Source organism: Talpa occidentalis, unplaced genomic scaffold (genome assembly GCF_014898055.3).
Source record: "Talpa occidentalis isolate TD23 unplaced genomic scaffold, MPIMG_talOcc4v2.1, whole genome shotgun sequence".
Lineage (NCBI taxonomy): Eukaryota > Metazoa > Chordata > Mammalia > Eulipotyphla > Talpidae > Talpa > Talpa occidentalis.
The window spans coordinates 66,446,152-66,464,475 of NW_026555331.1; the positions used below are offsets into that span (position 1 = coordinate 66,446,152).

General features: G+C 35.5%; 1 protein-coding gene across 1 annotated transcript in view; it reads right to left on the minus strand.

Moving 5' to 3' along the window:
* Window positions 1–3,558: 3,558 nt before the first annotated feature.
* The window catches only part of RGS20 (regulator of G protein signaling 20), an 82,967-nt gene continuing 68,201 nt past the window's right edge, over window positions 3,559–18,324 (minus strand). The window contains exons 3-5 of the mRNA XM_054692265.1: window positions 10,937–11,020; window positions 4,670–4,904; window positions 3,559–3,763 (exon numbers count right to left, since the gene is read on the minus strand). Of these exons, the coding sequence (XP_054548240.1) occupies window positions 3,575–3,763; window positions 4,670–4,904; window positions 10,937–11,020 (508 nt within the window). The 3' untranslated portion in view covers window positions 3,559–3,574. The remainder of the gene's footprint in view (window positions 3,764–4,669; window positions 4,905–10,936; window positions 11,021–18,324) is intronic.

Here is an 18,324-nt window from a genome sequence, read left to right on the forward strand (position 1 = left end):
GGACATGTGTGAAACACATTTGAAATGGAGTTTTTATTTTATAGTTATGGAAAGTTCAGTTTTCATGCTTTAACACTCTACTTCAAATATTTATTGAGTCCTTCTAAGCTAGATGTATATAAATTGAACTCCTGTGCTTACAGTCTAATGGAGATGACATATGTGTAAATAAATGGATAATTTGTTCAACTCAGGTGGTATGTATTGTACAGGATATTCTTGGAACACTAAAAATGGCACCCACTAAAATGGACTTAGGAGATCAAGTAAGGCTTCTTGGAGGAGGTAATATGTAGGGTAAATCTTGAAAGAATGACGGGAGTTAGCTGAGTGAAGGGTAACATTTTTGTGAGAATTTAAAGGGTAGCAGAAAGTAGGTAACATAACCATTCCATAACTGCTCTCAGTTATGAAAGTATGAAGTGGGATATGTGCCTTTTATATATATATATATATATATATATATATATATATATATTCTAGAGTCTAAAGCATACATAGGGTTGGCTTCAGAACCTGTAGCCTGATTGTAGAAGCCTTTGCTTATACACTATTACAAGAACTTACTATTGTACTCCAGGCAGTCAGGAACTACTAAAATTTTTAGGGAGTGAAGGTACAATCAAGCAGATTTATATGTGGGAAAGATTACCTTAGGATATTTTATTTCTTAACTTCAGTAACCTTGGTTACTATACATTTTAGGAATATCGGTTTGCACCTCTTCAAATGTGCATTACATACCTCACACCTAGGGCATCTTGAAAGATGTATATGAATGGCCCAGATGGGTGCAGGGAGGTTAGTTAGGAGACTTTTGGCAATGATGCAAACAGATGAGAGATAAATGGGATCAGAAGAAATAGCAGAGACACATGAGAAATATTTAGAAGGTAATCACAGTAGGATATGGTGATATTTGGGAGACTAAAAAAGGAGTCAAGACCTTAGGTGACTCACTAGGTGGTCAGGGGGCTGGGTCTTGACAGGGATGGGTACAGAGTAATAGCAATAACTAATGTGTATTTTATATGGATCTTTCAATTTTTACAGCAATGCTAGGGGTGAGGAACTGTTATTACCCCCATTTCTATAGATAAAGAAGTTGACTCAGAAAGGCTAAGCATCACAATCTGCAGTAAGTGGAGTCAGGAAGTGCCTCCAGAGCCCAGCTGCTGTGCCCTTCTGCCTGGGGAGAGAAAGGAGAAAGATGAGAGAGAAAATGAACGACGAGCACACCTCATGAACAAGGAAGTAGTATTTCAAGCAAGGCAGCAGCAGTGATGTCAGTAAACTTAGCAGATCACTGGGAAGATCTGGAAAATAGTGTATGTTGGATGTGGCAGGGAGAGACCTCAGTAAAAGCAAGATGGTGCATTGTGTGGGAGGAATGACAAGAAACAGCAAGAGTGGACTATTGTGGGAAGTCTGATGAAAAAGGAAAGAGAAACATCAGCAGTTACATAAGTCAGGTTTGTTTGAAATTGGGGAATCTAAGGATGTGTTTGGTAGGAGAAAGTCAAGGTGAACCTGACGATATGGTGTGGGAAAATCAGTGGAGCAAAATTCTAAGTAAGAGTATTTCACTTACCACTGTGGACCTTTGTCCTCTGATTACACACCCATTTATTTGCTACTGTGTTCCCCACATCCCTGGCTTGCTTCCTAGCTGTATTGAGAGGTGAATCCTAACTCTCCCTTGGGAGCCCTTGTTTGTCCATCCTTACAAGGATTTACCCTCAGCCCTTTTTAAGACTACAACTCTCTTGATAATCTCATTCATCTGTGTGCTTAAAAATAGCAAATCAGCACGTCAACCCAGACTGGACCACACTGGACCCTCCATTCAATTGGTTTCTCGACATTTTTCCTATGTTATCTTGTACTCTGCATGTCCACAGCTGGACCTATTTGGGTTTGCTTCAATTAAGAATATCTTCCCTACAACCTCGCCCCTTAACACACATACTGTTCTTGTTCTGTAGGTTTTAATTTTGGAGCTTCACCGAAATCTTTCTATAGCCCTTCAAGATTTCATAGTTCAGTATGCTCCTGTTCCAGTCAGTGGTCCTGACTATAGCTGACATGGTTACATCCGCTGCCCTTCCTTGAATGTAAACTACTGACTGAATGGCAGGCTTTATGCCTTCACCATAACTATATCCTTTATGTTAAAGGAAAAAGTGAGACTAAGTTATAGCAAAGGAGTGATGCTTTGAAAGGGAGAAGGAACACTTTTTTGGGGACTGGATGGAAGAAGGTGAGAACAGATGTTGATCTATACATATTTATAGGTTACATGGGAAGAAGAAGGTATTGGGGGAAGTTTTCATGTAGGCGGTAAACTGGTTTGCCAAGAATGAGGGTGAGGGTTTCAGGTGAGGGGCCTAAGGAGAGTAATGAAATCATCAAGCTGAGGTCTGGGTTAGGGAATGACCAAGAGGAGCCTGTCCTACATAGGGCTTAAGAGGCCAATTAATTTGCCCTCTTATTAATTGCCCTCAAATTAATTGCTAACCCACTGCTGAAATCAGTCCAAACTGTGAATGTCTTTCCCATTCATTGTAGTGATGGATTTCTTTGGATGGTGTAGGGTACAAGCCAACATTTTTACCTATAAGTCATAAAGTTAACAATTTGCCAATGATAAAATAGTGGGATTAAACAAGATCCTAGTCAGGGAGCTAAAAGATACCTTGTATGTCTTCCTACTTACTTAATCTTATATTTCCCAAATATTTACATCTGAAAAAAAAAGATTGAGATAAAATTCTTGTGCTTTATTTTTTAGAGGGAAAATGCCCATATTTCTTTCAATAATAAAAATGGAAATACGCTTATTTGAAAGTTATGAACATGACTAAGTTGTGAAGTTATAAATTCCATTCTTTAGGTTGGCAGATTCTGATAACAGTAACTTTTCAACAAAAGAATTTTCTAAGCACTACTTCTTTTACCAAACATTTAAGACTGATCCACATAAGAGAACAGTACTTTACACTAACCATATATAGATACAAACATATGTGTCTACATATGTATATTTTTAGACACTGGTATATTTTTAAAGTAGTAGTCACATCTTTATAAAATGAGTATTTGGGTTTGATGCATAATGGCATCAAAAAGTGAAATGTTCAAAACTGAGCTTGATGGAAGGGAGGAGTAGCTGAGAGACACTTGACTATCTTTGCTTTGGGGGAAGAGTAATCAGGTACTGAACTCATGCAAAATGGTGAAGGGGTCCTGTTTGCTCCAGTAGCCAGACATGCTCTAGGCAGTATGGAGCTTCTAGTGTGTCCTTTGTCGTTGAGAACATGCTATTGGTGTTGTAAATGGAAACACTATCTTTTTAAAATAGTCATACCCCATTAAAATAAAAAAAGAGTATCACTAAAGGCTGCTGCAATTTACATTGTGAATATCTAGCCATCTATAGAAGGAAGCATCTGTTATTAAAATAGCCCCAGTATTACTCCAGCAGGAGGTCCCACTATCTCTAAATTCCCTGTACTAGATGTGGTCCTTGAGTTCTTTTATTATTTTATTAATAATAAATATATTTGATAACATCCTATGCTTCAACTGATTTCTCAGATAAGGACTGAAGCAAATCCTTATAGAGAGAAGAGTTCATGAATCGGGGGTATGAGTCTCTGTGCATTAAGGTGTAAATCTGAAGTTGTGCATCATCGAATATGTGTTGGGAAGGTTCCACCATGTTCTTGTTGATGACTTCTCTTACTCGGGAGTCTAAGCTGACCTGTCAACACAAAGAAATGAGTTCTATTAGATTCACTTCTCTTTAGAAATCCATCCCAAGCTCCCATAGATTGTTCTGTCTTTTTTTTTTTTTTTAATCTGTGTGCTTTTATTCTTGGCCCATCTATTACAAGGTCTAGGTCTTCATCCTATTGTGTTTTTGTAATTTCCTTTTTATTATCCTTGGTCCATCTACAGCCTCTTCCAGGACCTCTTCTTTATTCCCAACTCTCCTACTATTGATAGCTCACTCCACCTGCCCCTGTTAGGACACCCCATCAGCTCACCAGGGGCTCCATGTCTGTCTTACCCTGGTGTGTGAGGTCCCTGTTGGGAGAGGTCTGTTTTATTCATTTTACATTCTTAGTGGCACATGTACAAATGAATGCATGATTTTATAATGAGAACTATAAGGCACCTAATTTTGAGACCAACCTAATATTCTAGATTTTAGATTTGAAGGAACAAAAACTTGCTTGATTTGACTCACCTGGTATCTCTTTAATATGAAAAAAGGATGCCCTGGGAAAACCTCTGTAACATCAATATCATATTAGTGGTGCCATAATTATATAAAATAAAAATACCCATATGAAAGGCTTTGTATAGAATGAAAGAATATATTTTTTAATAAGAAATGTTTATAGGGTGTAATAATTTTAAACAGTGTTAACATAGAAGTGCATAGACGACCCTTCTGAAGAAACTGATGAGAGGTATGGACACTTTTTATTCCAGGAAGGTGCACAAAAATCTTTAGATTTTCAGAGGCATTGGAACCCATTTGTAGGACCCTGGTCAAAGGGATTTATCTACTATGAATAGTGGGTGGAGTCATGACCAAACACTGAAGGGGTAATTTTACCAATGGCCTTGGGAGAAAATCTTTTGGTGAGTATATACACACCTCTTTAGGAGAAAGAATAGAAATGTAGTCTTCGTATATTATCCTTGCTTTCTCTTCAATAATGTTTTTATTAGCCTCTTTTTTCAGTTCTTCACATGCCATCCAGAAAAGCATATTTTCTTCACTGAATTCTGTTCTGAGGAATTCACGGAAAGTATTCCTTCCTGCTGGGGTGAGCATTAACTTGTCGAATGACAGAGCCCAGGAGTGGACTTCTTCCAGAGTAGGACTTGGGCTTAGCAGAAACCAAAGAAAAGAAGCAAAGGGAATTCTGTTATTGATAATTAATTTGAATTTCATCACTTGAAACATATCTTTTTCCCTCTGAGAATGAAAGTATGCCCTTAAGCTCTTTAGGAAATGGAAAGAGTGTCTCATTTCCTAAGCCTTTGGCACAAATACCTGAGTGTGTTATTTTCAAATTCTTTAGCTAGAATGCATAGCTACTAGAGAAATTCTTACAGACCAATTTGCTAGAACAACTGCTAAGAACATACTTGTTTACATCTAGCCACCTCTTGGCATCACTTAAATTATAAATGTAAAGAAAAATCCTATAACTAAAAAACTCCCCATCACCTGCGACAGAGCTAATCAGAGTTGACCATACTAACTTCCCACAATAGTGGAATATGACAGCAATAGCCAGTATCTATTTAGTATTTTAGAAAATTCTGCTAAAATTTTAGAGGGAAAAAAAGATGTTATGTAAATGCAAATTATAAAAGGTAACAATGAAATAAACACTTAGGAATTCACCCTTTACCATACCAGCCAGGAACATACCCTGCGTGCCACTTCCATGTTCACCACTCCTAGGAAACTCTATGCTTTATTTGGTTTGGAGAATTTAGTTTGGAGAATTTTATTTAGTTTGGAGAATTTTCTTTTTTTAAAAAAATTGATGCAGGGCCTGCCCTGGTGGCGTGGCGGTTGAGCGCTGGGCGCGGGTGCTGGCGAGGGTCCCACATGGTGCGACAGACCTCTCCTGCTGCGCCCGCTGTTCCCCTCAGCAGTGTGTTTCATCAGTCTGCCTGTTCTGTTCCCTGCTCTGGCTCTGGTGAATTCTCTCACCCTCCTGTGCTTCTGCCTGTACCCAGTGCTTGTATAAATAAATAAATTTTTAAGAAATTGATGCATAATTGTCATATAACATATATTACTTTCAGGTACATGACATGATTCAATATTTGTATACATGATAAAGTGATCACCACACAATCTAGTTAACATCTCTCACCTCATGTTACATTTTTTTTCTTTATTTTTGTTGTGATGAGGACTTTTAAAATTTACTCTCTTAGGTACTTTCAAATATTCAATACAATATTATTTTTCCTTTTTTCCCCCATTACCATGCACAGTTATGGGATTCTTTTTTTAAGATGAGAACTTTAAGAGATACTCTCTTAGCAATTTTCAAATTTATAATGCTGTTGTTGACTATTGTAACCATATTGTACAGTACATCTCCATGACTCAAGGTCCATCTACCTTGTTAAAATTGGCAAGACTTTATAATTTTTTATGGCTGAATAGTATCCTGTGTGTGTGTGTGTGTGTGTGTGTGTATCAATCATATCACCTTTTTTTTTTACCATATATACCATTGAGGAAAACTTTGGTTGTTTTCATGATACAACTATTGTAAGTAATGTTTTGATAAACATAGGGACTCATATATCTTTTTAAATTAGTGTTTTTGTTTTCTTTGGGTAAAAACTCAGAAGTGGAATTGCTAGATCAAAATTATTTTACTTTTAATTTTTTGAGAAAATGCCATACTGTTTTCTGTAGTGACTGTACCAACTTATATTCCTATCAAATGTGCACAGGGTTCCCTTTTCTTCATATCTTTACCAACACTTGTTATTTCTTACCTTTCTGATAACTGTCATTTAACAGGTGTGAGCTGGCATCATAGTTGTGATTTGCATTTTCCTGATGACTAGTGATGTTAAACATCTTTTCACATAAAAACATCTGTTTTTCATTTGTCTTCTTTGGAAAAATGTCTTTTCATATACTCTGCCCATTTTAATCAGATTTTTTGTTCATTTGTTATTGAATTGTATGAGTTCTTTACATATTTTGGATATAAACCCCTTAAAAGATTTCTAAATATTTTTTCCTATTCAGTAGGTTGCTTTTTCATTTTGTTGATGGTTTTCTTTGCTGGTTTTCTTTGCCTTTTAGTTTGAGATTGTCCCGCTTGTTTATTTTTGCTTTTGTTACATTTGCTTTTGGAATCAGATCCAAAAAATTACTACCAAGACCATGTCAAGGAGTTTACCACATATATTTTCTTCTAGGAGTTTTATGGTGTCAGGTCTTGCATTCACTTCTTTAATCCATATTAAGTTATTTTTGTGTATGGTGTAAGACAATGTTAACTTCCTTCTTTTGCTTATGAAAGTCCAGTTTTCCCCACACCATTTATGGAAAAGGCTATCTTTTATGGGGTTTCCTTTAGAGTCTCTATTCCGTTCTGTTGATCTGTGCCTGTTTTTATGCCAGTACAATACTGTTTTGACTACTATAGCATTGTAACATAGTTTGAAAGCAGGAAGTATGATACCTCCAGCTTTGGTCTTTCTTATGATTGGTTCAGCTATTTGGGGGTCTTTTGTGGTTCCACATAAATTTTAGGATTGCTCTATTTCTTTGGAAAACACCATTGGGATTTTGATAAGGATTGAATTGAATCTAAAGATTGCTTTGGGTAGTATGGGTATTTCCACAATATTAATTCTTCAGTCCTTGAGTACAGTATATATTTTCATTTATTGCTGACAACTATCAGAAAGAAGGGGAGGCAAGAAAGGATTCTCCCCAGAGTTGTCAGAGAGCATGACCATGATAACACCATGCTTTGGACTTCTAGTCTCAATAAAGGTGTTGATTTTTGGCCTCCAAGAATATTAAAAAGTTGGGCTGCCACAGTAGCACAGTGTGTTGAGCGCAGCGCTGTGAGGCTGTCTGCAGCCTCTGAGGCACGGGTTTGATTCCCGGCTGGTCAGGGAGATACCCACATGGCGTGGTAGACTTCTCCTGTCCCAACTGCTGCTCTCCTCAGCAGTGCTTTCGGTCTGTCTGCCTGTTCTGTTCCCCACTCTGTCTCTGGTGAATCCTCTCACCCTCCTGAGCCTCTCGCCTAAACCCCAGCTATTGTATAAATAAAAAAAAAAAATGTTAAGAAAAAAGAATACAGACTATTTTCCTGGTTCCTCTTTCAGAATGAGGCAAAAGTTGCTCTTTATGTTAAACAACGCATGTACATTTGCCCAAATTTTCTCCCACAATGACAAGTTTTAAAACTATAGTACAATTTGTCACTATCCTCCTGGACATTTTCGATAGTTAAACTCTGCATACTGACTTTTGTGAGTTCATCTTTTTAATTGTTTTAAATATTTCAGGACCCAATACTTATTATGATAGATAATTCTATTATTTGAAGTCCTTTGGGATCTAAATCTGAATGTTGTTTCTACTGGATCTCATTTGTGGTGGACTGATTCTTTTTAGTTTCATAATTTTAGTTGGTCTTAATCCTTGGCAATGTTTTCTTTTCTCAAGAAAATATGTGTATTTTCTTCTTCTGAGATCTGATAGGTACCAGGACCACTTCTGCTGCTCTCAGGAATCAGGGCTTAATCTTGGAATCTCAGTTTCAACACTCCTGCCCTCACCTCCTGTCAGCCTCCAGCAATGATGCCATGAGAAGAGAAAGACCTTTCTTTCCTGTACTTAGCAGTCACTCTTTGAAGTTTTGCTTATTTTTATATGGCTGTATTTGTAATGTGCTTTGTCATTTTCCTTACTTTCTGTAAGCCCAGAAATACAAAAATTTCAGATTTATGCAAAATCTGTTGTTCAGTCTTAGGAAGGACCTCAGAGTTTCTATTCTCACACTGCCAAACCCCCCCTACTTAGTTTTTTTTTTTTTTTTAATTTTTTTTTTAAGATTTATTTATTTATTTATACAAGCACTGGGTACAATCAGAAGCGTGGGAGGGCAAGAGAATTCACCAGAGCCAGAGCGGGGAGAAGAACAGGCAGAAGGACCTAAATACACTGCTGAGGGGAACAGCGGGCGCAGCAGGAGAGGTCTGCGCGCCATGTGGGACCCTCGCCGGCGGCCGGGGATTGAACCGGCGCTGCAGAGGCTGCGGGCAGCCTCGCAACCCAGTGCTCAACCACTGCGCCACCAGGGGAGACCCCCCTACTTAGTTTTGATGTACAGAATTTTATATGCTATTAATATCCTAATTATGCAGGTCATAGGAGAATACTCTTTCACCTACAAAGGTCCAAAATGTAAATTCTATTTTTGAAATCGTAACTTGAAGAAGAGTTACAGTTGACCCAGCAATGAAACATAAATAAAAAGCTCAAGACCAGAGAAAGTAGGTTATAGGAAGAGAGTAGTCAGCCAAGAAAATAAACACAGATGTCTAAGTAATAGTTTTAAGTTTAGCTTCAAAATGAGATTCAGTGTATGTACATAGAGCTTATCTCAGTGTGTTTATACAGACCAGAATATGTAACACACGGGAAATTTCTTTGAGAATATATTTAGAAATTTTTGGTGGCAGTTCTAACTGGAGATTGAAACAAAGTCTGGAATAAGAGAAGGACTAAGCTTTTACTATAAATTTGTGTGTTGGTTGACTTTTATTTATAATAGTTGGCATCTGAACTTTTCATCATCAAAATAGTATCCCATATGAAAACAAAGTATCTACCATAATTTGGAAATTTGGTTTTGAAAGAAAACAGGTTTAAAAAACTATTTAAAAGATAATCTAAAAACAATAAAGCCACCATGTAAAAGTCTTGGGCTATTTTTAGAAAGGTTACTTAAATTGATGAGGCTTATTTAAGGTATGTTAAATTAATCTCTCAAATATAAGGATTCAAAAGATATCATTTCACTCCTGTCAATTTAAGAAATTCTTATGAGCAAATTATTTTGAAAAAATTAATCAGTAGTGTATTTTTTGAAAAAATGAGTATATACTTTCCATAATACTGAATAATATAAAAATGAAGAAAGCACAATTAATACAGGAAGAAAGGAAATAATAATTAGGGGGTATTACAAACAATCAAAGAATATGCTATAAAATTAGATATATTGCTAATCATCAAAACAACTGACCCAATATAATTAGATTCTAATTCATGACCCAATATAATTAGATTCTAATTCATGATAAAGATTCAAATGGAACCAAATGAGCAAAATACAATATAATATGAATTGGGGGAGGTAAATAAAATATTAATAAAAATTAAAGACAAATATGCAAAGATATAGGAGGCTAGTGCTAATAATATATCAATATCTAATTAAAATTGGAAACCAATGTCATCAAAATAAAGTTTTATATTATTATTTAAATATGATTGAGAGAAAATAATGTTTAACATGTGCTGGATGCTTGCCTTTTGCCCAATTCTATTCTCAGTGCTTTCCTTACTCAATGGGAAGAACCAGGACTACATGTAGGCACCCTGGTTCTAGATATAGTCATCTTCAAGTTTTGTATTACAGTATACTGGGATATGTAATTAAAGCTGTTTTTAACAAACTCATAAATTGCAAAAATTCTGAAAAATCTTGATAAAGCTATTAAGATAGAGAATAAAGAAAAATATTTAAATAAACTTATGGGCCACTTGTTATTTTCTCCTCAACAGTAAGGAATTCTAATACAAGACCTATTTTATCAATGCTTTTTGGACATTGTCTAATATATGCAATTACATAGTCATAATGCCAAGAAAAGGTAAAGGAATAGTTGAATGAAAGTAAATTAATTGATAAGGAAAAAGTTTTATAATTTGGTAATATGAAAAGTAATTGGGTTTTTTTCCCTGACATACTTAAAAAATAATACATTAACTAAAGTATAAATATACACTTAAGAAAAAATGGACTTTTAAAATACTCCTGTAAACTAATGTTTCATTATGAACTTTTATTTTTAAAAGTATGTCATATAAATATAAAATAAATTCATATATTTTTCAAGGAACAGCAATTTATATTTGTGATCAGCAGTGGTTACATTAATAAAGGAACTGATTTTTCTGCCATACAATGAAAGAATTGCAGAGTAAAGATGTGGTGTCATATTTTGATTTGATAATATTAAACTGCATTTGAGGAGTTGTTTTGCTGAAACATATAATGCAACAAAAATTTAATAAGACATGTATTTCTGTCAATTTATTAAATAAATTAATGTGAGATTTCACCTTTCTTCACAGGTCGGAAGGTCTTCCCTTCTGAGCTCTTGGGATGCTCTCCTGGGTATCTGTTCTTGGTTTCTAACAGTGAGGCTTTCAAAACAAGACAGTAATTCATCAGTTAAGATCATTCTGTATCAAGCAAAATTTTTTTCACAAATATTTTAGAAGGACTTCAGATCACCAAATAGAATTTTTTCTCTCTTGTTGAAGATAAATGATCCCAATTAGTTTCTTAAGAAAACCAAAAATTAAAAAACAAACATGACAATAAAATATTTGCAAAATAATTTTAACATTGAGGTCTATACTTTTTGATGGAGAGTTAAACTTATTATTCAATCATGTTTTAATAAAAATTACATTTCCATAAAATACATTTATTAGACAGTAGTAATAAAGTAGATTATTAGGAATGTTTTGGGTATCCATTTCCCGCATCTTGAAAAAAAATTATATGTTTTCCAGACTTTATTTCCAGTCAAAATGGAGGCTTTCTATATTGAGAGGCACACATAAAAATCTATTAAAGAAAACCAGCTAAATCCAGATTCACAACTGTATCTTTGAAGACAGTTTTAGGTTTTGCCAATGTATGCCAAATATTGTTTTGATTGTAAATGGAGTTTTCATTTCCATCTCACTTCTAACTAGTTACTGTTTGTACATATGAATGCTATTACTTTCTTAACAACTCTGAACTATTATTTATCTACTATAAAGTTAAAGTATACATTTCAGAGGTCTTTGGCATAATCACAAGATTATACGACTGTCACTTCTATTTCAGAGTATTTTCATCACACCCTGCACATATGCCCTATATCTGTCAGCAGACACTCCTCATCCTCCTATCTCTACTTCCACCAGTCCTAGACATACACTAATTTACTTCCTATCTCTATATATTTGCTTGTTCTGAATCATACGATATTTAGTTTTCATGTGGTGTAGTGTGCATTTTAAAAAATGTTATTTATTTTCATTAAGGAACCATTGGTTTACAATGCTGTATTTGAGTCAGAGGTATAGGCTCACAACTCTTCAGATGTGTGTCACCACATCTCACCCACCACCCATAATCCTCGGCCATAGTCCATTTGGTCCACTTCTGCTTTTGGACCTACCTTGACCATGCCCTCTCATAGCCTCAAATCTATAGTCAATTTCTAGGTTTTGTGTTGTTTAGTTTCGTCGGTTTCTTTGTTTTGTTTCTCTATATTCCATGCATGACTGAAATCATCAGGTATTTGTCTTTCTCTCTCTGACTTATTTTGCTTAGCATAATATGCTCCAGTTCCATCCAAGTTGTCACAAATGGCAACATTTTATTATTTTATGGCTGAATAATAGTATTCTATTCTGTATCCACCACATCTTCTTTATCCACTCATATGTTGTTGCGTACTCAACTTGTTGCCATAGCTTAGCCATTGTAAATAGAGAGACTGAACACTGGAGTACATATATCCCTTTGATACCATGTTTTTTCTGTTCTTTGGGAAGATACCTAGGAGTGGAATTCCTGGATCATCGGGCAGATATATTTTTAATGTTTTTAGAAATTTCCAAACTGTTTTCATAGGGACTGGAACAATCTACATTCCCATCAACAGTAAATGAGGATTTGTTTTTTCCCACACTCTGGACAACACTTGTTGTTTCTGGTCTTTTTGATATGGGTTCTTTGCAAAGCAGTGAGGTGATTATCTCATTGTGATTTTGATTTGCATTTCTCTGATTCTATGATGAGTGATGATGGACATTTTTTCATGTGTCTGTTGGCCATCTGTATGTCTTCTTTGGAGAAATATCTATTTAGCGCTTCTGCTCATATTTTGATTGGGAAGATATATGATGTTCAAATATTTTCTCCCATCGGGGTAGGGTTTTTTCATTTTAGTGATAATTTCTTTCACTGTGCAGAAGGTTTTTAGTTTGATGTAATCCCATTTATTTTTGCTTTTGTTTCCTTTGCTGTTGAAGTCTAGTCCCCCCAAACAGTCCTGAAACCAATGTCAGGGAATGTTTTACATATGTTTCTATGTATTCTATGGTTCTGGTCTTACATCCATGTCTTACATTCAATTTGAATCAATTTTTGTATATGGTGTGAGAATAATGGTCTAGTTTCATTCTTTTGCATAGGCCTGTCCAGTTTTCCCAACATCATTTGTTGAAGAGACTTCCCTTTCTCTTGGAGCTTTTGTCATAGATTAACTGTCCATGTAAGTGTGGGTTTATTTCTGGGCGCTCAATTACATCCATTGGTTTATGTTTATTTTTTATTCCAATACCATATTGTTTTGTAGTTTAGTCTGAAGCCTGTAAGTATGATAATACTTCTTTTTCATCAGGATTGTTTTAGCTCTTTAGCATTGTTTATGGTTTCATATAAATTTCAGTAATGTTTGTTCTATTTCTGTGTGAAGATTGTAATAAACTTTGAAAAAGATTGCATTGACTGCATATTTTGGGGGGTAAGATTGTCTCTTTAACAATTTTAATTCTTCCAATCCCTGAGGAGGGGATATCTTTTCATTTCCATGTGTCTTGTATTTCTTTTAATTAAGAGTTACAGTTTTCATTTTACAGATCATTCACTTCTTTTGTTAAGTCTTCTTCTAGTTATTTAATTTTGGGAACAAAACTGATTTTTGTATATTGATTTTGTAGCCTATGATTTCACTGTACTGACTTATTGTTTCTAATCATTTTTTTTTGTGTGTGCAGTCTTTAGGGTCTTCTATGTATATTTTATGCCATCTGCTAACAATGCTAGTTTCACTGCTTTCCCAATTTGGATTCCTTTCATATCTTTTTCTTGACTAATCACTTTAGGTAAGATTATCTTGAATACTAGTGGTGAAAGTGACCATCCTTGTCTTATACTTAATCTTACAGGAAAAGCTTTCCATTTCTCATCATTGAGTATGATATGTTAGCTGTGATTCCCCCTCCTCCCCATAAATGGCCTTTACTATGTTGAGGCATTTTCCTTCTAGTTCCATATATTGAGAGCTTTTTGTCATAAATGGATGTTGAATCTTAACCTAAAACTTTCTCTCCATCTATTAATAATGACGTTTGTCTTTCCTTTTACTGATGTAGAAATTACATTGATTGGTTTGTGGATATTGAACCATCATTATGTCTCTGGAATAAATCCCAGGGTTTTATGATCATTATGATCATCATGTATGATCCTTTTAATGTTTTGTTGAACTCAGTTTGCTAAGATTTTATTGAAGATTTTTGCATGTGTGTTCATTGGGGATATTGGTTTGTATTTTTTCTCATTTTTGAGATGTCCTTTTCTGCTTTTTATACCAGTTTTTGCTGGCTTTACAAATCATGCTTGGAAGCATTCCTTCTTTCTCAGTTTTTGGAAAAGTTTGAGAAAGGTAAGTATTTGTACATTTTTGAAGGATTGGTAGGACTAACTAGTGGAAGAATCTGGTCCTAGGCTTTGATTTTTGGGAAACTTTTGATTATTGTTTCAGTTTCCTTTTTTATAATTGGTCTGTTCAGATTTTTAATTCTACCTGATTCAGTCTTGGAAGGTTGGATGCTTCTAAGAATTTGTTTTTTGACCTATGGTATCTCTTTGATCTCTGTTTTTTTCCTGAGATGTCTGTTGTAACTTCTCTTTCATTTTTATTTCTGTTTATTAGTGTTGGCTCCCTCTTTTTCTTTGTGAGCCAGCTAGAGTTTTGTCTATTTTCTTTATTTTTCAAAGAAGCTTTTGGTTTCATTGGTCTTTTGAGCCCTTGTTTTGATTTGTATTTCATTTATTTCTGCTGTGATTTTTTATTATTCCATCCTTCTGTTTGGTTTCATTTTGTTTGTTGTTTTCTAGTTGAGGCTAAGATTAGATTATTTATTTGAAATTTTTCTTGTTTCTTGATGTGAGCCTGTATTACTGTATATTTCCCTCTTAGTCCTGTTTTTGCTGCCTCCTCTGGGTCTAGTAGCTTATGTCTTCATTTTTATTTGTCTCCACATATTTTTAATTTCTCCTTTGATTTCCTTATTCATCCAATAGTCATTCAGTAGTATTTTTTTGGTCTCTACATACTTCATTTAGATAGGAGAACTTTCAACATTTCTTATAGGGGAAGCTTAGTGTTTGCAAACTCCTTATGCTTTTATTTGTCTGGGAAGGTCTTTATTTTTCCCTCATTTTGCAAGAGATTCATGCATAATATAGTAGTCTTGGCTGACAGTTTCTATCTTTAAGTATTTTGAATAGTCATTCTATTTTCTCCTTGTCTGTAGGTTTGGAAGCCTGATGGATGAGACTAGAAAACTTTAATAGATTGCCTTTTCCACCCTTGTCACCTTTGTTTTTTAATTTTTTTAAAGATTTATTTATGTATGCATACAAGAACTGGGGTACAGGCCAGAGGTGGGGGGGATGAGAGGATTCACCAGAGAGAGAGTGGGGAACAGAACAGGCAGATTGACTGAAATACACTGCTGAGGGGAGCAACGGGCAAGTCAGGAGAGGTCTGCTGTGCCATGTAAGTAGCTCCCTGGCCAGGGATTGAACTCATTCTGCCATGGTTGCAGATAGCTTCATAGGTTGCATCTTAACCCCCTGCACCACCAGGGAAGCCCCTAGTCACCTTTAATATTCTTTCTTTGTCTTGAAATCTTGGTAGTTTTACTAAAATGCGTCTTGGTGTAGGTCTCATCACATTTAGATAAACAGGTGTTCTTTTAGTTTCAATTATATATTCAATTCTTTCCCCAGGTTTGGGAAGTTTTCCACTATTTTTTTTTTTTTTAAATACACCTTCTGTTCGCTCTTCTCTATCTTCTTCTTCTGGGATGCCCATTATCCTTATGTTGGCTTTCTTAATGGAGTCAGATTGTTCTTGAAGTGTTTCATCTCTTCCCACCCCTCTTTCCTATTTCTCTTTCTTCTTCTACCTGGGTTGTCTGTGCATTACCTTCTAGGTCAATAATTTGATTCTCCATTTGGTCTTCCATAGCATTCTCTAGAGTTTTTAAAAATCTTGTCTGTTGAGCTTTTTACATCCTGAAAAATCTTTTATTTTCAGCTTCAATTTCTATTTTCTGTACATTAATTTGGATTTCATTATTAATTTGCTTTTCTGAATTTTGTCATATTTCTTTAAGTATCTTTTCTGAGTATTCTTATATTACTCTCACTTGTTTTTCTGTCTCTTCTTCCATTTCTGACTTTCTGTACTATGGTAATTTTATTTTATTTATTTATTTTTTTTCCCTGTATGTTGAAATGCTAAGACTTTTGTCAATGCCCCAGGCTACTCCCCGTGGAGGTTCTGCAGAGACAATGGCCTTGCTTTATACAGCAATAAGTCAGCTTTACAGTAGCTTTTAAAACAAAAAATTAGAAGCAAAAAATATGTACTGATTATTTTTGCTTGTTTCTCTCAGAATTCAGCACTCAGTAAATATGTAGGGACTACTTTTTGGTTTCTATGAAAAACAAAACCAAACCAAAAAATAACACAACAAATGGTTGGAGGCATTGTAAGCTTCAGTCTCTGCATTCACCCAAGACAGGGTGGTGCTCCTCACTCCTCCATCAGCCCCAATGCCTTCTCTGTCTGTTCTCCACACCAGCTCTGTCATCTCCAAATACAGGTTCCCAAATGTGAAGTCACTGGCAGCTTCCCCAGGCTGTGACTTTGCATACATATCTTCCTCACCCTGTCTTTGAATTTGGGCTTTTGCCTTCGGTCAGCATAAGACGTGTGGTCCCACTCTCCCCTGCCAGCAAGGGCTGTGGAGTCTGAGAGGGGAGTAGGTATCTGAAATCAAGAATATCACATGCCGAAGCTCATTCTTTTTTTTACAGTCTCCTCCTGGCTTTAGTTACTGTGGTAAAGCAATAACACAACACACATACAGGTTCTGCAAAATAAATAGGATACCAAGTATTTTCTTTTTTTTTTTCTGTTTTTAATATAATTATTATTATTGTACATTGTATTTTTTTATTGAGATAACATTGGTTTACAACACAGTATATGACTCACTGCCAAGGACCCCATAATCCTCTGCTAATCTATTGGGTCTGTTCCTTAACCCACAACCCAAACCTTCTGGAGGATTTCATTCTGCACTCAGATTTTTAGGGATAGTTTTAGTTTAGTTTTGTCTGTTCCTTTGTTTTGTTTGTCTATATTCCACATGTGAGATAAATCATTTGCTATTTGTCTTTTTCCTTCTGTGTTATTTTATTTTTACAAAGGGACTAATCCTATTCATTAGGGCTCATTTTTTTTTAAATAATAAATTTTATTGTTATATTCCCCATACAATTGCAGCCCCCCATTCTGACCCCAATCCCTCCCCTCCCGCCCCCGCCCCTAAAAGTGTCTCTGGTTCATAGTTTTTTGTTGATTTTGATTTTCACTTTCTTATAGTTATTCATTTTCCTGGTCCCTTATTTAAGTTTTCTAGATTCCTGCTATGAGTGAGACCATCCGGTATTTTTCTTTTTCTTTTTGGCTTATTTCGCTGAGCATGATCCCTTCCAGCGCCATCCATGTTGCTGCAAATTGCATGTGTTTATCTTTTTTGAATGCTGAGTAATATTCCATGGTATATATGTACCACATCTTCTTGATCCAGTCATCTATTTTTGGGCATTTGGGTTGTTTCCAAAGCTTAGCTATTGTAAACAGTGCTGCTGTAAACATAGGGGTGCAGGTGCTCTTTGGAATTGATGTTTCTGTGTCTTTTGGGTAAATACCTAGGAGTGGAATTGCTGGATCATATGGAAGTTCTATGTTTAGTAGGTCCAGAAATCTCCACACAGCTTCCCATAGTGGTTGGACCAGTTTGCACTCCCACCAACAGTGCAGAAGAGTTCCTTTTTCTCCACACCCTCGCCAACATTTGTTGTTGCTAGTTTTTTTAATATGTGCCATTCTCACTGGTGTAAGATGGTATCTCATGGTAGTTTTAATTTGCATTTCCCTGATGACAAGTGATGTTGAACATTTTTTCATATGCCTGTTGGCCATTTGCATTTCCTCTTCAGAGAAGTTTCTTTTTAGCTCTTCTGCCCATTTTTTGACTGGATTATTTTCTTTGTTGTTGTTGAGTCTCGTCAGCTCATTGCAGATTTTTGTGATCAGTCCTTTATCATTAGTGTTGGGTGCAAAAATGTTCTCCCAGTTGGTGGGGTTTCTCTTTGTTTTTGTTATTGTCTCTTTTGCTGTGCAGAAGCTCTTTAATTTGATGTAGTCCCAGCTGTTTATCTTTGCCTTCACTATCACTGCTTTGGGTGATGTGTCTGTAAAGATGTCTTTGATGTGCAAATCACGTAGTGTTTCGCCTATATTTCCTTCTATATATTTTATGGTTTCAGGTCTTATGTCTAGTTCTTTAATCCA